We start from the raw sequence: 22,171 nt of genomic DNA on the forward strand, positions 1-22,171 counted from the left end.
CCCTGGAGGTGTGAGGCGAACGTGCTAACCACTAGGATTGTAGGATTTGTTTGTTAGTAAAATGTATTCAAATATTTTGAATATGTTTGTTTATGTTACTCAAATGACAAGTTGTTTACGAAACTTGTTCTTTACAGGAACTGGTTTGATTGATTATTAGAATTAAATAAAAAATTTTCTGTAATTCTTCTGCATTATGATGCATAAGACCACAGTTGAGCGTGAAGGTGGCAGTGTTCTACTTTGTGGTTGTATGAAAGAAATTTCAGCAGCATGAATTCATAACTAATACTTAAATTCTGGACTACAAAATATTAAAAGAAAAGAGGCTGCCCTTGCCAGGCACTCTTTCAACATGATAATAACCCAAATCATACATCCAGGGCCACTCTAGCCTCATTCTCCATCCAGCATCCAGACTCTGAAAAAGCTCACGCTCCATAAGTGACAAAACGAAAGACATGGCAGTATGTTGCCAACATGTTCAATCTATGAGTGTGGAATCCTTTTAATTATTGTATTTTTTTTTTATTTATAATGAAGGTGTTTAAAAACAAATAAAACTATAAATTTCAATAAAACTCAAAATTCTGCTAATTGTTCTGGTGTTCACTGAGAATTAGATAAAAATTCCTAAATGATGTGCTGATTTATGCTTAGTATTGAATATATACTTATATATGTATGTCATTCTCAAAGTGTAATGCACTCACATGCACTGATATATTCAACAACTATAGAAAGATTTATCTGGAAAATATTAAGTGTTCCCCGTGACCCGAGGTAGTTCGGATAAGCGGTAGAAGATGAATGAATGAATGAATATTAAGTGTTTGATCAAATCAATTATATGAATAACAATATATCAAATATTGTATTCCAGGGAGCAGGCAAGGCAACTGAACAACTGAACAATTTCACAGTCCCAGATGGTGACAATGCAGTGGCTCTGTAATATTCAACATAAATTCTACTCTTATACAAGAAGTAGATTGTTTTCATACAACCATAGTAAAATGTGACTTAATATAAAAATTAAGAGATGGTGCTCAGAAACAAAAATCTTGTTTTGTTTAGATAATCAGACTTGTCTTATCACAAATAAAAGTCCTTATAAGCCTCTGTGGGTGTTGTTGTAAAGTGTTTTTGTTTCATCAAGACTGATTTACATAAGCATGTTAGTATTTAAGAATTCAGTCTCCAGGTAAATCTTTTAGAAACTCTGTTGCTGGCATTGAAGAAACACAGAACTACAACAACAGTGGATTTGGACTTCAGTGATTGGATTAATAGTACGCTTCATTGTTTCATGATGATCTTTCGTATTTGCATAGCTTTTCTGATTATTCTCTGATGTCTCTATTTACTTTAACCATTTAAATGTGTGTTAAAAAGCTTTAAAAGAGATCAGTGTTTTAAAGGTTCAGAAAAAAAATATGAACTGAAACTATTCTGTAGAATTATGTGGCATTTAACTGTGTTCTTTTACAGTAAACTTGACAGTTTAAACTGATCACTTAAAATGTGAATATTTTTCTTACTCACTAGCTGTTTGTCCATTATGAAGGGATATCTCTTTCTCCTAACTTTCATAGGTGAGTGTGTGTTTTTAAAAGTTTCATCTCACTAATTATGTATTAATAATGTCTATAAAATATGTTAAAAATAAGTATTATTGCTTTTTTACTTAATTGTTGGCCTTTTCAGGCTACTATTAATTTATAACTAGCAGTAAAATAAGTAATAGCTTTGATTTATGGATCTCAAAATATATATAGTGTTGGTAAAATGGATATAAAAGTCTACAGACCACTGTGAAATGGCAGGTAGATTAAGCCAAAGATAATCATGTTGATAATCAAGATACAATAATCTTATCAGTAACTTAAGCATAAATTTGCACATCCCTGAATTAATACTTTGTTAAAGCACATTTCATGATTTTAGTAAACCTATTGATGATTTTGGATATGGCTCTATCAGCATCCCCACAGATTTTAGATTAGGTCTGCTCAATAGCTTTGTCATTCAAAAACTTTGTGAACAACATATTGTCATAGGAAGAGAGTCCTTATTAAATGCTAATGACTTTGCCACCTTATTCAATGAGTAAATGAACCATATCTACCAGTTAATAAACATAGCATATTATATATTATAACATCATAAAATATATTGTCATGACATGCAATGATGTTTATTGGCAATTATAATATACAGTATTACCAGATCTTCCAACCAAGACAGTGGCATCCTCCAGTCTATAGCTCTCTAAGAGCATAGGCTCCCTTAAGCCTCCCAAACAGGGAGAAATTACACTGTTGGAAGTTATTGATAAATATAATATAAATAAATAAATAAAAAACAACATGCTGATTTTCCCCCAGTATAATGACAGATCAGCCAATGAACATGTAAATCTGTAATGATGGGAATAATAGTGAACTGTTCTGAACTCTGAACTCTCTTACATTAAGATACACTTTCTGGGCACAAGTCCTATCCCCTTAGCCCAGTCTCATAGCTCTTTTAATAACTTCTAATTTTCTGGAAAGGCTTTCCTCTAGATTTTGGAGAGTGGCTGTAGGGACCCCATGCAGCTTCAGAGCATCTAAAAAGATCTTATTCTCTTCATATCATCAGTCTTTATCCACCTTTCAGTGTCTTTGATCAATAATAATCACAAGCCTCTCCTGTTCATCCTACTGAGTCTAGAAATTCATGACCCAGCATGACACAGGTTTCCATTCTTATTGGAGGGATTGCCATATCAATGGACATGATCATCTCCACCCAGACTCTCTACGGGTGTTCTATGAAGTCATTAGCTAAATTCGTAGATCTCATTTTGGCAGTGTATGTAGCCTCAGGTTAGCTCTGGACAACTAATTATCCATCTTGCCTATGCACACTACCCCACTTTTGTAAATGCAAGACCTTTTAACTTTGTCATCGTCTCCCATACCACATTGCATTGCCAGTACTGCCTTCCTGTATCTGCCAATATCAGATTTAATACTCTTGCCTACAAAGCAAAATATCCACCAGAGGCCACCTACATGAAGGCACTTATCACAACCTATTTTGTAATGCACTTCCTTCATGATGATATGAAAAATATATGAGAAATACAATTCTCATGATTATCTAACCAACTAGAGGTCTTCAAAAGAGAACTAAATGCTCAAACTAAGTTCTAGATTTAAAAAAAAATATAAATTTCAGTTGTTATATTTTATTTTGTACTACATCCTGTAGTGTTAGCATGATAATATTCTTAGTCTTTGACCTACTGAACTAGCATAAGTATGTTTTGGAAAAGACTGCTAAGCAGTTCTGTAGGTTTCTCTGGACAAGGTTGTCTAATAAATGTTGAGAAGAAAACACTGCTTTGAAAAGATTGCTCTGGCATTGTTGGGATTTGAATTTTCCTTCATCCAGTGATAGGGCAAATGCTTTTCTGGCATCCCCTGAATCTCAGACAGACACTGATGTTTTATTTGTTTACTGCATGGCTCACTAAATAAATGATTTTCTGCAGGTCTTGTCCCAGCCACCTCATCTCTTCTGCGACCTGTTAGTCATAAGTATTTTCTGATCAAGACAAAAGTGACATGGCCAGTAGCTCAGAGTTACTGCAGAGAAACATATGCTGACTTGGCTACAGTTGAAAGTGACCTTGACTGGTTAAGACTAAAAGATAATTTGGCAAGGGAAGGTTTGACAGGCGCTGCCTGGGTTGGTTTGTACAATGATATTAACAGTTGGCGCTGGTCTATTAATGGAGTTCCGCTGAAAAATAATTATCAAAATTGGAATGGGATACAGCCTGATAACGATGGTGGCCACCAACCATGTTCTACTATGGGCCCATATGGATACTGGTGGGATTTTGAATGTGAAAGCCTGTTTCCAATTATATGCTACAATGGTGAGTAAAGAATTTATATTTTGCTTTGTTTCTATTTGCTTTTTGGTTTATCAGACTATATACTGTATAAAAGACTGTTCCAACAAATCCATGAATTGTGATATTGATATTGTAATTTTAATAGTAAATTCTTGTTGACAGAATACCTAACATATATGAGAGAAATGAAGTAGGATCTCAGGGGGCTAAGTTAAATTGCATTAAAAACTGAAACTTTTTGTGACTTTATTTTATGAGGTCAGTTTCTTATTCACAAAGGTAAAAGGCAAAACAAAGTTCAAACTCGTGTCTATTCAAACTCTTTTGGTAAAAAGTACAAAAAAATGTAAATTTCACATATTATGTAATAAAACATTGTTATGTTCAAAATTGTATGTTTATGCTGAGTAGAAGGGGATGGCCTGTTTCTCACTGCTATGATGTAAACTATAATAAGCTATAATAAATTACCTTGTCAAATCAAATGTAACTACATTTAAGACTGAAAGTTTACATACACTTAGTCTAAAATATTCAACTCAGTTTTTCACAACACCACAGAATTCATGCTAGGGACATGTCAGTTATATTTCGTTCACATAAGAGGCCATTTTAAAACAATCAAATAGAGACAGACTTATTTCAGTTCTAATTCACTTTATCAGAATTACAGTATATTTCCACAAAATGTACATACACGAGACTTTAGCTTGAAAGTGAAAAACGTGGTCAAAAATGGGTCTTTAAACAGACACATACACACAGGGACCCCCCAAACATGAGATTGTCTTATAAAGTGGTTTAGAAAGACTGGTTTAAGTATATTCAATCAGCGCTTGGCTGAAAAAAACAACAGCTTCTTCCGTTTATATTTCGTTTCAGTTTTATATCTACAGTACTACCGGGCATGTGGACTGTACCTGTGTGAAATCTCAGTTTATGTTCTTAGACAATAGCATGTGAGCAATTAAAAAATGAAAATGGTTTTAAGTATTAAATTTGTAACTGTATATTTTACATGTTGTTGTGCTGGTACTTTCAAGGCAAAATGATTTGTACCTTTATTATTTAATAAGAAATGTTTAGAAACAATATAATGTTCATAGCTAGACCTTAAGCAAAAGATGTACAAAAAAATGTTGTCTTAATTAGATCACTTCAAACGACAAGTGGAAGTGGAAGCCTTATTTCATCAAGGATTTTTCAACTATACTAATCATACTCATTGCTATTTCACAGCTAATAACAGTTTTGCTGGCAGATATGTTGGTGTCAATACTATGTTTGACTGGAATGGGGCTCTGGCTTACTGCAGAGAGTTTCACACAGATTTGGCTTTTGCAACAAATGATGCAGATAACAACGCAATACAGAGCATAGCATACCGTCAGGGTAAGTCTTGGTTTGGCCTATACAGGGACACATGGAAGTGGTCGGACGGAACTAACGCATCAAATCCACTATGGCTTTCTGGACAGCCTAATAATTATTATACAAATGAAAACTGTGCCGTTCTTAATCAAGGACTATTCAGTGACGTACAATGTGATGCGCTCAACTATTTCATCTGTCATACCAGTGAGTTATTTCTTTCATCTGTTTCTAACAATCTGAATGCACTTGATAATAAGAAGTATGCAAATTAAATGCTTTCTACATCAGTCTATTTCCTCTCTACTTTGCTAATTATCTAAGCTCATAAATACAATAAAGAAAATTATATAAACATTGTCCCAACTGACCCAAAAATCTTTTCACTTAACTCTCTTTCTTAATGTTTTGTCTCTGTGTATGTGGGTTATGTAGCTCATCCAGTGAGGGAAAAACAGATCTTGAGACTCGAAGTGAAGTCTGGCTTGAGCATATCTGATTCTGATGTGCAGTCGGCCATCTTAGAACTGGTGAGTCACACAAAATTACTAAAATTTGGCATGTTAAATATCAGAAATATTGAAGCATCACTAGCAAACCTTATATGATTCATATGTAAAAATATACACGACTCAGCACTAAAGATGTTATATTTAAATGATAATAAATGGTCATATCTTAATATTAATAAATGTTTATAAATAACCTTGATCATTAGTCAGCCTATAAATTAGAAGGTTGTGAGTTCACATTCCAGGACCACTAAGCTGTTATTGATGATCCCTTGAGCATGGCCCATAATGCTCAACTACTTGTATGAATGACCAATGAAATTTGCTCTGCATAAGGCTGTCATAAATGTAAATATTTGTTCCCTTTCTAAATGAGCTGTAAACTTTTGTTCATGTTTACACTATTTCGGTTACAAAGATTTGGCCTATCTAATGTGTGTACTAAATATGCTGAAATATTTTTAATAATCTGTAATAGAGCTGCACATGGGACTGTTTTTATTCCCACTCATGGTGGAAGTCCGTTAAATCAATATTCATCTCTTGATCTGAGTATTTTTTTAATAAAGATCGCAAAACAGGCTTAAAAATTCTGTTCCTGTTCTGTAGGTCAGTCAGAAACTGGATGAAAACGGCATGCTGGAAAACACCACAGTGACCTGGAGAGTGCAGTCAGATGGACAAATTTTTAAAAAGAAAAAAACAGACCTCTAGGTGCTAACCAGGGTTTAAGCTCTGTTAATTATAGAAATGCAATTAAAAAGAATGATGTAGATTTCTTTCATTACTGAAATGTCTCTTGATAATATTATTGGCTACAGTTTATGTCTTGTTGATTACTTTCTATTTATAGTAGCTACTTCACATTCCCCATTTACGTATAATTGCATATCTAATTTCAGACTGTCATGTTTTTAAACATCCTGATATATTTGTTATATATGAGTTATATTTAGCATTTTGTTAAAAGTCTTCCCTGTTCTCAGAATGAATAAGAATTAGGACAAATAAACAATGCTACTCATCATCTTTGAAGCCTCACATTTTGTCTTTCATTTCAGCAATGATCAATTAATAACGCGTTTCAAGTTCAAACTCTTACAACCTTCAGCTGCCTGCAAGGTGAATTGGATTTTCAACTAAAACACTTGAACAACGAAAACTTAAACTTGCAAACTTGAGAACTTGCAATCTGGAAGTTCTCTCTCTCTCTCTCTCACTCATTTTCTACTGCTTATCCGAACTACCTCGGGTCACGGGGAGCCTGTGCCTATCTCAGGCGTCATCGGGCATCAAGGCAGGATACACCCTGGACGGAGTGCCAACCCATCGCAGGGCACACACACACACTCTCATTCACTCACGCAATCACACACTATGGAGAATTTTCCAGAGATGCCAATCAACCTACCATGCATGTCTTTGGACCGGGGGAGGAAACCGGAGTACCCAGAGGAAACCCCTGAGGCACGGGGAGAACATGCAAACTCCACACACACAAGGTGGCGGCGGGAATCGAACCCCCAACCCTGGAGGTGTGAGGCAAACGTGCTAACCACTAAGCCGCCGTGCCCCCCAATCTGGAAGTTGAACTCTGAAATTAAAGTTGAACTCTGAGCTTTTACTCCTGCTCGACTTTAGGTGTAATTTCATCTTTGTTGCTTTGTTACCATTTTTGGGACATGATCTGTTAATTTTAATAAAATGTTTAATTAACATTTCAAAAGTTATGAAATTTGAATGATTTATTTGGGAACAAATGACATAAATGTAAATGTAAATTTATTTGGATTTGTTACTGTATTAATGGAAGCTCTTTTGTGAGATTGCAGCAATATGTACCCTGACCAGACTTTACATAACGAAAAACAATGAATTTTATCAACAGAATTTTATAAAAACAACATTTTTAAAGAATTCAAACTGCATGCTTAGTGACACATCAGGAGAGGGTATTTTTTGTCTGGCCTACAAGCTGTCAGATAATAAGGGCTGAGAGGATGCAAATACAGATAAAGTAGTTTTAATGACTATAAAGCAGACACATCCAAAAGGGCTGAGTTGCTTGGCTGAGGCTTGTCTGGTGATAGAACCCCATTGATGGCTTGAATGCATAGAAGCTGAGGCAGTGGGACAAAGGGGATATTGGGATGGCTAACAGGGCTTTTTCCCCCGGGTTGATCAGCTCTATATAGACAGAAATGGTGCCTGAGTGTTGTGAATGGTGCACTGAGTTATGTGGATACTCATTGTGAAAGTGACTGGGACTGACTTGCCATATCTGTGTGGGAGCTGGTGTACCTGCCCATGATTGTCCTAGTCATGGTGCATTCAGGGCACTGCTTGACTCAGCAGGCACCTTGAGACAAGGTGGCAAGGAAGACTAAGTCAAAGAGCTTTGGTGAATAATATTGAGAGAATATAATGCACAGCTTTTATTATAGGTGTACTAGTTTTGTTTCACTAGCTATTTAATATTGAGAATAATACATGTTTTTATGGGTAGTTTAAACAGTTCTGGTTGTGGTGGTATTGTTGTGGATGTCATCAGTGATTACAGTGATCAGATATGGTTATATTTTTCAAAATTGTTTATGACAGGAATTGCAATATTTATTCTGTGTTTTTACAAACAGTTAATAAAAATAATGTCTGTACCAATTTCAAGAGCCTCCAAACAGCTTGTAAGTTAATAGCTAACTACACCAGGGCCCATCAGAGCAAACAGTTTTGATTTATATATGAGTTTGGAAAATGTCAACAATTCACAAGTTATGAAATTAGTTTTTGGTATCTGTAGCACTGCTACACAGAAACACTGACACTGTAGACTGTAATAAGGACACAATCAACCATGCTGAGAATAGTAATAAGTCAAACAACAGAATTCTATTGGTTCCGTGCCTGTATATTGAATCCTGGTCGTTATGGTGAAGGTGCAGGATCCAAATATAGAGTACATGTTAATTGTTTTTTTTTAAAATCAGATTTCTTTTAAATATTTGAGGTCATTAACATTCATTCATTCATTCATCTTCTACCGCTTATCCAAACTACCTCGGGTCACGGGGAGCCTGTGCCTATCTCAGGCGTCATCGGGCATCAAGGCAGGATACACCCTGGACGGAGTGCCAACCCATCACAGGGCACACACACACTCTCATTCACTCACGCAATCACACACTAGGGACAATTTTCCAGAGATGCCAATCAACCTACCATGCATGTCTTTGGACTGAGGGAGGAAACCGGAGTACCCGGAGGAAACCCCCGAGGCACGGGGAGAACATGCAAACTCCACACACACAAGGTGGAGGCGGGAATCGAACCCCGACCCTGGAGGTGTGAGGCGAACGTGCTAACCACTAAGCCACCGTGCCCCCCTGAGGTCATTAACAATAAAATAAAATATCTCAGTATTCATAGATTTATTGCAAAGTTTTGCTATAACAACTAAACCTAATACTCTTGGGCTGACAAAATATCTACCAACTGTGATGGTCCCTATTTTTAAAAGAGAGACTATTTACTGAAGTATATTCCTGTGTTCTAATACTTGAACCTGTGGGTATATGTTGTGAAAAGAACAAACTTATGTATGGAATAAGGTACAATTCAACACAGGTCAAACAAATCCAAAACATAAGCATCGGTAGACATTGGTTTGGTTACATTAGGTCAGATACATTGGTTCAGAATGTCTGTTACAGGGCACTTAAATGAAAGTTGTAACTACATTGTATACAAACATATTTATGTGATGCTGGGTTGGAAAAAGTACCTGATCTCCTTATTGTGAGGCTGTTTTAAACTTGCTGGTCAAGAAACGTTGATAGTGTCATGAAGTCTGTTAAAATCCAACATATTTCAGTGCCTAACCTTGTTGCATTAACCACAGGCCAGGGGCCTGTTTCAATAAGGAGGTTCAACCAACTGTGAGTTTAAACTTGAACCTGAGATGGGAAACTCTGAGTTTTTGGTTACAGAACAGCTGAAATTAATTAGTTTTATCAACTCTAAATTGACTGACTCTGAGTTAAGCGCGTGCACCACAACTATAAAAAGCTATTATCAATGGAGCGCATATATAACGAGTCACCATGGCAACAGCGTCAGACAAAAAGAGGTCTGCATATTTCTCACCAGCAGAACTGTTTATGAAAATGCAGAAATGTGTAAGTTTTATTTTACATTTTAATTACTTTTATACAGTGTTGGTGTAATTAATTACTAAGTAATCTAAACACTGTTATTTAATTAAAGACTATAAAACAATTCTGTATAAAACAATAGTGGATTTAACATCACATTTTAAAAGGTATATTTTTAATGTAAACTTCTCCCTCTAGTTACACACTTTGGTCAATTCAAGGATAATTCATGCAGTTGTATATTGTTTATGTGAAAGCATTAAAAGTGCAGTTTCTTGTCTCTTCTTATTGTTCAAGTGGTTGAGGTTGATTTGGGATTTAGAAAGTAATTAATAAGTAATTAGACCAAATTAGTAAGTAGACCAATACTTTCTAGAGATAGTAATTATTACATTAATCTAATTAGACTGGTTGAAGATGTAATTTGTAGTTAGTAATTAAGAACTATTTTAGAGTAAATTCCCAACTGTTATAATATCAGAGGTGAAACCGGAAGAACAGTATTTTATTTTATCAGGAAACAACACAAAAATTGTCAGAAAGCGCTTAAGAGCGAGACACTTTCCTGACTGCTCTGCAATCAGTAGCCTTACTAATATGTTCCGCATCCCCAATGTTATACACAAAATTGCCATTTGCAAAGAAACGTAAGGCAACGCAAAGCATCTGCTCGGATGTAAGAGCACGGCCGTGATGGCTGATGTAAGGATGGATGAGATTATGGATCTTATTGACTGTAAAGAAAAACGGTACTGCTCAAATAAAAATACATAGGGATGTAACAAAAATCCACTCTGGGCCTCAAAATCCTCTCCTGATGTAAATTTAACTCCCTACGAATTAATACAGCCTCTTCATCTACAGGATTATCCATAAAAGGACACGCCATTTCATATTTACCTGTCTGGCATTTAGCAGACCCCCTTACCCAGAGTGACTTATATTTTGTTTCAATTTATACAACTGAGCATTAAGGGCCTTGCTCGGGGCCCAGCAATAGCAGCTTAGAGGACCAGGGATTTGAACCCATGACCTTCCGATCAGTAGTCCATCACCTTAACCACTGAGCTACCACATCCCACATTCCCTTTGATTCTCTCTGTGTAACTGAAATGTGTGCAATGAATGAGGTGTTTAAACGTCACTTCCTCTTTAAAAAACTATGGGTTTACCGAAGAAAACCTGCTCCCGACCAGGTTAGGTTCACAGAGTAAGTTACTATGGTAACTGACTCGGAGTATAAGTTACCTCTCTTTCAGAAACGTGCTTAACTTAACCTGCTTTCTCGGGTTTAACATACATCCCTTTCTGAAACGGAAAACCCAGAGTTTCCCTCATTTCAGGGTTAACATACTCAGAGTTTTCACTTAACCTCCTTTCTGAAACAGGCCCTAGGTGTGCAGAGGCTGGAACGGATTAAGGATAGGGCAGGGTTAAACACAAAACAAAAACAAAGGCACATGGTACAAGACACACAAATACTGACAGAATGTCCCTCTAGTGTCCAGGCAGGGAATAGTCCAAGCCATTCTTTACAATTGGAAGCGAATAAAAAATATGCAATCTGGAAAAGCTATGTACCTTCACTGCTGCTCAACTTTGTGTACTTTATAGAATTTTAACTTTGTTGCTCTGGTACCCTTCTTGGGACTCATAACATGACCTGCCTTTTACAAACATTTAAAAAAAATATGAAATTTGAATGATTTATTTATGTCTGTTTCTGATGTATTAAATGAAAGTTCTTATGTGAGTGCAACAATCGGCACACTGACCAGACTTCACAAAACAAAAAACAATTATCAACAATGAAAATATAAATTTATTAAAACAACAACATTTTTAAAGATTCCTAACTGCATGCTTAGTGACACGTCAAGATAGGATGTTTTTTTTTAATCTAGGCTACAGGCTGTAAGATAAAAGGGCTGAGAGGATGCAAATGCAGGTAAAGCAGTTTTAATGAGTGTAAGGCAGACGCATGCAATATGTCCAGCAAAGTCAAAACAGGCACAGGTTATGAGATCATAAACCAGTGTAAATAAGGCTAGGCAAAACACAGGACACACTAGGCTGGTCAGTCAGCACATAATATAAGGCTTTATAATGTCAGAACAGATTGCTTAGTGTATGGGATGTTGCAATTTGAGTGTGACTCAGAACTTTGTATTGAGGAGGATAATATTAGCTTAGGGTTGTGAATGCAAGGATAATCAGGGATCAGCAGGTGAGCTTCCTGTCTGGCTTTGCTGGTTGTAGAGCAACAAGGTGGCAAGAAAATCTCAGTGTAAGAGCTTTGAGGAATAATATTTAGAGAATATAAGGCACATCTTTTATTATAGGCATACTAGTTTTGTTTTACTCGCTGTATAATACTGAGAGTAATACGTTTTTTTATGGATAGTTCAAACAGTTCAGGTTTTGGTTCTGATGTTGTGGATGTCATCAGTGATGATAGAAAACCTTTTGTCCATGCTGTTTAACAATAATACAATAAAATATGTAGTTTTTCAATTGCCTCTAATGAAAATGAAACAGTGGATTGTTGATATGTTTCTTTCTTAGCATCTGTTGGAGAGAACCAACAGAAAGGGCTGTGGTTCTGTATCCATTAGTGGTATTACCATAGATTCACATGCCTACTTTTGACGAATTTAGTTTTACATTTGCCTGTCATATACAGTGGGTATGGAAAGTATTCAGACCCCTTTAAATTTTTCAGTCTTTGTTTCATAGCAGGGGGGCACGGTGGCTTAGTGGTTAGCATGTTCGCCTCACACCTCCAGGGTTGGGGGTTCGATTCCCGCCTCGGCCTTGTGTGTAGAGTTTGCATGTTCTCCCCGTGCCTCGGGGGTTTCCTCCGGGTACTCCGGTTTCCTCCCCCGGTCCAAAGACATGCATGGTAGATTGATTGGCATCTCTGGAAAAATTGTCTGTAGTGTGTGAGTGCGTGAGTGAATGAGAGTGTGTGTGTGCCCTGCGATGGGTTGGCACTCCGTCCAGGGTGTATCCTGCCTTGATGCCCGATGACGCCTGAGATAGGCACAGGCTCCCGTGGTAGCTCGGATAAGCGGTAGAAAATGAGTGAGTGAGAGTTTTTTCATTCCCACTCTGGAATTCTGACCAAGCTCTAGGGCTGTACCTGTATGATTTTTTTTTTTTTTTGCATTATGCTGCTGCTATAATATTGGCCTGTAGGATATTTCTCAATGAATCTCATGCACATGGGAAGAAAAATTATGAAGGGAGTAGAAACCCCCTTTGTCGTTTACATAAACACAAAAAACAATTTAAAAGCCAGAAATAGTTTACAGGTTAAAATGGATTCTTGCAATAATGGAAACAGATGCATGTAATAATGGAACAATTTTCTAAAACACATTAAATTCAGTACTAGAGATTCTTAATTGTGGAGCTGTAGATCACTAGTCATTAGTGCTCACATCAGAATGACAGCATGTGCTCTGGGTTAAAAGAATATCAATAAAGATTGCAAAACAAGCTTATAAGTGATTTTCCTGTTCTGTAGGTCAAGCAGAAGCTGGATGAAAATGGCATGTGGAGAACACCACAGTGACCTGGAGAGTGCAGTCAGATGGACAGATTTTTCACAAGAAAATGCCATATCTCTAGATGCCATCAGGGTTGTCTCTTGAAATGGACTATAGGTAAATCAAAAGATTTGCCAAAAATGTAGTTAGGAAATTATTAATTAATTAATTAATTAATTATGGAATATTGATAATAATAATTATTAGGTATGCATATTATTGGATAATTACTTGTAGGACAGCACCATGTTATCCCAATGACTGTTATAAAAATAAATAATTGATATATAACTTTATTTTTTATAGCAAAGTCCACTAAAGTAGCATGGCAGGTGCTATTTATATAATAACTTAATTTTAACTGCAGTTTTTTTTTAGTTTTTGTGAAAAGTATTAATTAGTTTGGAATCTTAATATTTTCTTTTGTGGCATATAGTCAAATAATAGGGTGGATGCATATTGAATGTTAACATAATTATTAATGAAATTTGAATTATTATATGGTAATTTAGTAATTTACTGATTAAAATATGATCATATCATTCAAAATATCTATTCTGTTTAATGTTAATTAATAAAAGGGAACAAAAGAAGAAATGAGAGGTATTTGAGATTCAGATTTTCATCGCTCTGGATAAAGGTGTCTTTTAGAGGTGTAGGATAAACAGAGCTTAATACAGTTTGATTATATATACTAATTAAATGAAACACATCAACAACAAAAAAAAAACAGTTTTCAAAAATACCAAAAAAATCCACCACCACCAACAGCACACTATTATAATAAAAAGTAAAAAAAAACCACAACAATGTACCATGTTATAGCCTATAGACTATGTGATATGTGATTACAAGTAGATATTTACTAGTCACAGCATTTACTAGTGGAAAAGAAACTGTTCATAAAGAAAATCCTCCTTCAAAATGTATACTTTCATCTAAATTCATGCAATGAGTCTTTTAAAATGTTGTTAAAAGTCTTCCTTGTTCTCATAATGATTAAGAATTAGGACAAATAAATAATGTAACTCTTTGCTGCCTTGTCTTTTATTTCATAGTTTATAATGTGTTTATAAAGATAAAGCAACAACCATTAGCTGGCTTCAATGTGATTTGCATTTGCAGTTAAAAAATAATTAGGTTTGTTGAGATAACCTCTGTCTCAGCTGGGGTTCATTTTCATAAATCAATATAAATTTGAAATGAAGATTTTTTTTTGTTGCAAAACCTTAAATTACTCAGAAATATTTTATACATTGAACCTTTATAAACATAACAAATTACACATAACAAGCAACAATAATAAAATGCAAAAAAAATAAAAAATAAATGCAAAAAAACTATCAATTAATTCATTCACTCAGACAGGAATACAGCGCCAGGGCACCGGAAGGCATCACACATACACAGACTCATGAACTTATTGATGAATAACATACTGTAGCCAATCAGTAAAGCATCTAATACTTGATTCTATCCAATTCAGATTATGATTATGATTACCACTTTATTAGGAACACCTCTATACCTTCTTATGTGTTGGCCAAACATGTGGCAGCACTGAAAATAATGCAGAGAGAGGTCAAGAGCTTCAGTTTTCAGACTCTACAGTTTACAGTGAATGGCACAAGAAAAAAAAAAAACACACACACTCACACACTTGTGGGTGGAAAAGGCTGCCTGAGCTGGACATTTCCTGCTCAGTGCAGGTGATTTTTTTTGTCCCATAACTCTTGGGATATTTTTTTGAGAAATTTAAATGACTGTCTTACTGCGTCCAGCCTCTCCAGCAATGGCACGTTGCGAGAGCCCTTGCTTGTGCAGCTCAATAATCCTGCCATGTACAAAAACAGAAAGCCTTTTTGCTTTTGCCATCAGGAGATCATGACATTGTGACTGTCTAAAGAAAAATGACATTGAAGCCATATTTTTGCACAGATTTGAACTTTTTAAGGCTATGGTCTTAAACTGTTGATCAGCAGATGACCAGCCTGTTTGAGTTTAAATGCAGTTTTCAATAAACTGCCTACTTTCTAATTTTTGTCTCTTGCTCTTATTTCTTCTTTTGGCATTTTGAAGAAGTACTTACAACCTGGTTATTATATTATTATTATTTATTTATTTATTTATTTATTTATTTATTTATTTATTTTTTTTTACAGATCACCTCACAAATCACCTAAGAATATAACCCATTTCTTGGGTTATTATGCTTATTTTCATGATTGCTGCTGTAAGTGTTGAGCAGTCTGTATATTTCACATCCAAAATTCTTAGCTTGCATAGTGTTAACTGTCTTCTCTCTCCATATGACAGTGGATCTCCAGCATGTCTTTAACCTGCTGGCACACACTGTAGTTGTGTGGCTTGGTACTGAGGTACTCCATCACAGCTTGAGCTCCAGCTTTCACAACTCTGTTTAATATGAGGACACTAGTAAAAGAAAGACAATGTTGAAAAATATACATGTATTCATTTTTGAATCTGAAACACTGTCATTCATAATGTCTGCCTGCATAGCTGTACTAAATGTCCTGTAATGCACGTCTGAGGGCAAGACATAATATAAAATGTGATATAATGCACATTATAAGTTCGGTTTCGGTTACTGACCTGTGTTTAGAGAGCAGATTCTCTCTTTGAAGGGCCAGAAAGTCTGGAAGATATTGCTCAGGGTCATGGTCCATCACCACTAGGTCCAAACGTTCCTCACCTAGGTGAGAGGCTAAGCTGGAGATGGCTTCAGCTGAAGAACAGGGTAAAACCTGGAACTGAGGTAGATGGACAGATGTTAATTGTAATGGAGATTATCCAGATAGTAAAGTTCCATGTGATGTTTTAGACACAGGTGAGTTCAGAATAATAAAATAATGTAAGAATTTTAAACTCAATTCTGAAATATAATAATGTATAGTTGATATTACATGGGAATATAAAAATATAAAATATAAAAAATTATCAAGATCAAATTGAATACTGGATTAGATCACAAGGCAGCAGTCAGAATGAAAAATAAAGATAAAAATAATCTTAAGATAAATGAAGAAATAAGGTGATATACATTTAAAAATAAAACCTTATGCAGATGATGACATGGATTCACCCAAGGGGATGAAAAAGAGCAGGCTTGCAATGCAAAGCTGAAAATTGTTGTCTCAACTGCACTTTTTTTTGGTTCCACACACCTGTGAATTTTTAAACCCTGCAACAAGTATGATCTCCTCGCCTTTCTCGGCAGTAAGTGGGTCCATCTCCACTGTGAACAATTTTCCAAAGGTGGGAAGCATACGCAGTATTCGGACAGAAGTGTAGCCACAGTGCATTCCCAACTCCAGCACCCTGAGAGGAGCTTTGCGTCGTACCACTTCATCCAGAAACACACCTGTAAGGCAGGATAAAGAAAGTTTAAAGACACAAATTGCTCATTTTAAGAATAACATTTAAAATATAGTGTACACACAAACACAGAGGGTGACTACATTTGTAACCTTTTTCTGGCCCGATGCTGGCTGAAGCATGTTTTTTACTGTAAAGGTCGAACGTGGCCAGCACACTTTCAGCTTGGCCATGGGTACACTCAGAGAAGATGTAGGCATGTGTGCGTCTGACACAAACATTTCCACAGAGGACCTTCAGCACTTTCTCACACAGACATCGATAAAGAGCTCGCAGTGGTGAGTGGCAAAGTGTAATGATCACAGAAAGCAGAGGCAGGGACAGCAGGAGCAGTGTCTCCATGACTTCAGACCTGATACGAAGTGGAGAAATAGCTATTAGAACTTAATAGCTAACTTCACCATACTTTTAAAGATGTATTGTGGAAATAAGGCAGAAATGATCATAACAATAAGTGCATCTGTAACAATAAGTGCATCTGTAATCTTTCTGTAATTACAGAATGAATATGAAAGCCAACACTATTAGTTGTCCCATACCTAAAGAAAAGATGAAGTGTTATCTGTAGAATCTAGTGCATTTTAGCAATGATAACATGTCATGTTTAATTTTGTTTACAGAAAACAATAAAGCATTTGCTTTTGACTTTTCATGACCATTGCAATGCAACAACATTTAAATGAAATAAAAAGATAATCGATACTACTGCTAATGCCTTAGATTTATATAGTAGTTCAATATCATTTACCTTAGAACAACTGTTCTTAACATTTACCTAAATAAACAACAAAAATAAATAATTTACCCAAAAAATAGTTCCTTTAAAAAACATCATAACTTACCAGGCTAAAGAACAGAAAGGACCAGAAAATGTGTGTGTTTGTGTGTGTGTCAGTGGCTATATATACACAGTGCAGTGTGTGTGTGTGTGTCAGTGGTTATGTATACACAGTGCATTGTTTGTGTGTGTATATGTGTGTGTGTGTGTGTGTGTGTGTGTGTGTGTTTCTAATGATTTTGTAGATACAAAAGCCTGAGTTGTCAGGCCCAGCTGTTAGTTATACGTCACCTGTTTTTGACCTCTGTATTTGTTTGGATTAAATGCGACTCAAAACAAATGAGCGCATCTTAACAAATCAAGGAAGTTCTAAAGTTCACGCAAACGGTTCTCATGGCAACCTTAAAGGCACAGTGTAGTGTAAAACAGTCAGGAATTGTGTGCAATGAAAAGGAATCAAAGACTTTCAGAAGACAAGTGAAGTGTCGATATTCACCACAAGAGGGCAGTCATGTGCACTAATTGTACTATACTTCAAAACGATGCAGGTAATTGAAGGGACACGAGAGAATTGTAGCTTTGACATCTGAACTATAAAAACCACTGCAGAAGCCCATTACAAGACACTTTATAGCCCTGTCTGTTCTTAGATTTGTGTTGTAAGTTTTTACCCTTTTAATTAAAATCATTTCTTTATGTTATGAATCTCTCAGTAACCAATGAGTGTTGGTTTTCTTTTCTTCTTCTGTACAGGAAAAAGTGATCTTTAAAGATTAAATAACCTTGATAAAATTAATCTTTATAAATTTGTCAAGCTAGAAATGTAAAAAATAACTATCCATGGATATATATATAGATCCATGTATATATATATATATTACTATTTTTTTTTCAAACTTGAACATTTCGTATCCATAATCTCAGTTTGTATTCATAAGAATTAAGGTATATTTTTTATACTATGACTATCCAAAATCTTCAGCATGCTATTAGAGCTTTCTGAACCCATGCAGTGGGTGTGTGGAGTAGGGCGGGGCTTCGACCACCAGCGAGTCTGTGATTGGTTGTCTGAGTCTGTCATGTGTCGGATTGGCACAGTAGCGCGTGCAGGTGGGCGGGGATCACTGAGAAAGCGGTGCAGGTCTGCGGCACGAGCGCAGGAACCGAAGGGGGCGTCAACTCTCAAGGCAAAAAAAAAAAAACACAAACCGATAAAACTTTTATTTTACGCAACAGCAGCCAGAACGGTGTCACACCGGTGCCAGCTCTCTCACCTCTCTTATCGCCTGAATTAAAAGCTGTCTTGCTCCCCAAATGGCCAGCCCTGGTTCGGATGCTAGACCGCAACATCCGCACAGCGAGGCCGCCCCCGAACCGGCTGTGCGCGAGGCCCGGAAATGGATAGAGGTACGTTCTGTTTACCTTTCAACGTCAGCTGGCAAGTTATCTCAGTCATGCTGTTTCATTTAACACGTGTGTGTGTGTGTGTGTGAGTGTGAGTGTGAGTGTGAGTGTGTGTGTGTGTGTGTGTGTGTGTGTGTGTGTGTGTGTGTGAGTGAGTGTGTGTGAGTGTGTGTGTGTGGGTGTGTGTGAGAGAGAGTGAGTGTGGGTGTGGGTGGGTGTGTGTGTGTGTGGGTGGGTGTGCAAGATTTGTTTACACTCTAGGGGCTGAGTTAAAACTGGGTGCACAATTACACCCAAATCAAATTACAGTTAAGGGAATTCTAACAAGATTTACTAGTCACCTGTTGAACAAATTGAACAAATAGACACCAAATTATCTTAACGTATGCATGAGATGAAAGATAGTGTTCGTGTGGAATGTGTTTTTTCATTTGTTGGCTAATGAACGCTTTTCATTTATTAGCACTTGAGTCTTTCATTTTTGAAGGTTCATTCTCCGAAAAAATGGCACTAATGTGATGTTTAAGCTAAAAATATGTGTCACTTATCAACAAGTGCACATCAATCTTCCAAAACTATGGTGCACCAGGTTGATCAGGTCAGACTGGGCAACTGTATCGATACACCTAGTTATCCGTAAGAGTATAATTACTCAGTTTCTTTTGCAAGTTGAGATGTACAGTATTTGAGGTGACCTCATTATTCTGAAAAATGGCCAAAAGGCTAAGGCAACAAATGTCCCAAAGGTCCGAAGCCATCTCCTCGATTTATACTGTATCTGACCGTGCTGACTATAATGTCTATAGTTTTAAACTCTGGATGTTACTGATACATTGACCCCTATGGCTCTACTCATTCGCTCTCAATCAGTTATTCATTTAAAAACATGTGACACTGCTAGAACTGTGACTGTATACTGTAAGTCACTGTTCTAGTAGTGTCACATGTTTGCCAGCTCTTTTGCTACAGTTATAAACTTGATGAATTCAGGTAGCCATCCTTTGCCAAATACCTCAAACATCTGTGTAACGAGGCCTCAATTTAAGACCAGTTTCAAAGCTTTTGCATGGATGGTTTATTGTTACAAAGCCAGTTGTTTTGTGTTTATTGTGCCAAACTGTTGTGGTTTTGGCTTGAACCTAGCATGGGTTTTACACTGTTGTGAGGAGTTGTACGCCTCTGTTTGTTTAGTGTCTCTGCAAACGTGTATATGCTTCTGCAGAGGTTATGCTTTTATGAGGGTGATTCTCTTACTTACTTAAAAACACATCACAGGACCCTGGGCAAAACTATTACACAATTAAGCAATCCTTCCTAGAGCAAAAAAAAAAAGGTTGAACTTGAAATGTTTTCTTTTGGATCACAGGCAAATAAAATTTTTTGATGTTTAAGTAAGGAATAATATTTTATATAGTAAACAGCACATTGGATTTTTTTATCCATTTATAGTAACTTTTGTTATTGTGGAATGCCAATGAAACCAAGATACTTCCTGTAATAAATGTTATAACAGCTCCATAGTCATTCCCTCATTCTTTTTGTCTCTCTCTTGAAGTTAATAAGACAAAAAGTCCAGTTTATAGAGAAACAATAAAACTGCAACGAAAACAGTAAAGCACTCCTTCCTTCTTGTGTCTAAAAGTTACAGCTTTACCTCTGACTGTAACAAAAGTACTGATACTGGAGACTCCTTCCAAAAATGTTAAAACCTATAATAAAAATAACTCCAACCATATCAAAGGTTACACATAAGAGAAGACATCTGATCAGTCAGAATCAAGAATTCAACATCATTGTGGAATAAATTCATATTAAATATATTCTGCCATAGCTGTATACTAGGAGTATCTTTGCCAGTTTAAATACATTTTAAACAAATGCCATGACTCAAGTTATAGTGATTCATGAGCCTGCATAGCCATTGAAATTTGTGTCCAAGAGTTCATGAGACTATTTGGCTATGTTCTCAGGGCTTTGAATGTAGCTTTGCTTTATATCCTTATTGATGGGGAGCGTAACTGATGGTGTTTTATTGCACAGTGGGGGTCTCCTCTGAGAATGTTAAGCTGTTATATGATTTTGCATAATTAACAGCGTCAGTCTTGAATGAAGAGTGGGTTTATTTTTATTTATTTATTTATTTATTTATTTATTTATTATACAAAACGTGATTGTAGGAGTTTTTTTTTAATTTTCTTACCAAGATTATTTGGTAAAAAATAATGTATAAGAGGATCTTAATTAAAATGCTGAATTCTATAGCAGCCTGAGCAATAGGATGTTCTCTGTGTCAGATAAAAAGAGGAAGATCTTCTGAAGGAAGATATTGTATAAACATGTGATTTGGGACACGTCTTCTGCTATGATCTGCTTATAGGATCAGTCAGCAAGATCCGAACAGGGTTGTATTAACAGTAACATACTTTAGTGACACTTGATTAAATAAGGTTTTTTTATTCTGTCCATTAGTGTGTTTTTGGTGAGTTTCACCCTTGGCAGTATCATGACTTCAGCTGTTTCAAGAGTTTCCTGTAATCCTATGCTGCCCTCCTTTTGGTGGCCTTTGGACCAGCGTCATAGCAGTGCTCACACTGCTGTCTTTGGGCACAGACACACTAAATCGGTCGCTGGTGAGCACGTCATTTGCACGTCAGTAGCAATCTAAGACCACGGATTGCTACTCGTGACCAAGGAATTCATTTATGAAGTACAATTTCTGTCTGAAACTTTAAAATAAAGTGGAAAATGATTGGATGTAAACCCAGATTTAGCCCTCACCATTCCAGCCTCACAGATATATTAAAATTAAAGAATTCTACATTTAAATTTACAGCATTTAGCAGACACACTTATCCAGAGTGACTTACATTTTTTTTATTATTTCAGTTTATACACCTGAGTATAAACATACACAGTTTATACACACGCAATTGAGGGTTAAGGGCCTTGCTCAGGGGCCCTGCAGTGGCAAATTGGTCGACCTGGGGATTCGAACCAATGACCTTCCGGTCAGTTGTCGAACACCTTAACCACTGAGCTACCACATCCCACATAAATAGCTTTTGTTTTTGCGTTCATTTTACTTTGGAGAGACTTCA

At 36.3% G+C, this 22,171-nt stretch overlaps 2 protein-coding genes across 7 annotated transcripts in view; one reads left to right on the forward strand and one right to left on the reverse strand.

Moving 5' to 3' along the window:
- Positions 1 to 14,600: 14,600 nt before the first annotated feature.
- LOC132855524 (transmembrane O-methyltransferase homolog) lies at positions 14,601 to 18,043 on the reverse strand. 3 transcript variants are annotated; one of them, XM_060884513.1, is made up of 5 exons: positions 17,961 to 18,043; positions 16,984 to 17,243; positions 16,681 to 16,877; positions 16,109 to 16,266; positions 14,601 to 15,928 (listed from the first exon to the last, which is right to left on the reverse strand). In XM_060884513.1, exons 2-5 carry the CDS (start codon positions 17,231 to 17,233, stop codon positions 15,784 to 15,786), a joined length of 750 nt encoding a protein of 249 aa, XP_060740496.1. In that variant the 5' UTR covers positions 17,234 to 17,243; positions 17,961 to 18,043; the 3' UTR covers positions 14,601 to 15,783. The 3 variants fall into 3 exon arrangements, with proteins under 3 accessions (XP_060740496.1, XP_060740497.1, XP_060740495.1); XM_060884514.1 differs by lacking the exon at positions 17,961 to 18,043 and adding an exon at positions 17,734 to 17,950 and having other exon boundaries at positions 14,601 to 15,910; XM_060884512.1 differs by lacking the exon at positions 17,961 to 18,043 and adding an exon at positions 17,734 to 17,950.
- Positions 18,044 to 18,835: 792 nt separating this feature from the next.
- limch1b (LIM and calponin homology domains 1b) overlaps positions 18,836 to 22,171 on the forward strand; it is a 97,062-nt gene continuing 93,726 nt past the window's right edge. Inside the window, exon 1 of one of the 4 annotated variants that reach the window (XM_060884467.1) lies at positions 18,836 to 19,076. In XM_060884467.1, the coding sequence (XP_060740450.1) occupies positions 18,984 to 19,076 (93 nt within the window). In that variant the 5' untranslated portion in view covers positions 18,836 to 18,983. The remainder of the gene's footprint in view (positions 19,077 to 22,171) is intronic. The other 3 variants (XM_060884466.1, XM_060884465.1, XM_060884469.1) reach the window with 3 other exon arrangements.

Source organism: Tachysurus vachellii, chromosome 13 (genome assembly GCF_030014155.1).
Source record: "Tachysurus vachellii isolate PV-2020 chromosome 13, HZAU_Pvac_v1, whole genome shotgun sequence".
NCBI lineage: Eukaryota > Metazoa > Chordata > Actinopteri > Siluriformes > Bagridae > Tachysurus > Tachysurus vachellii.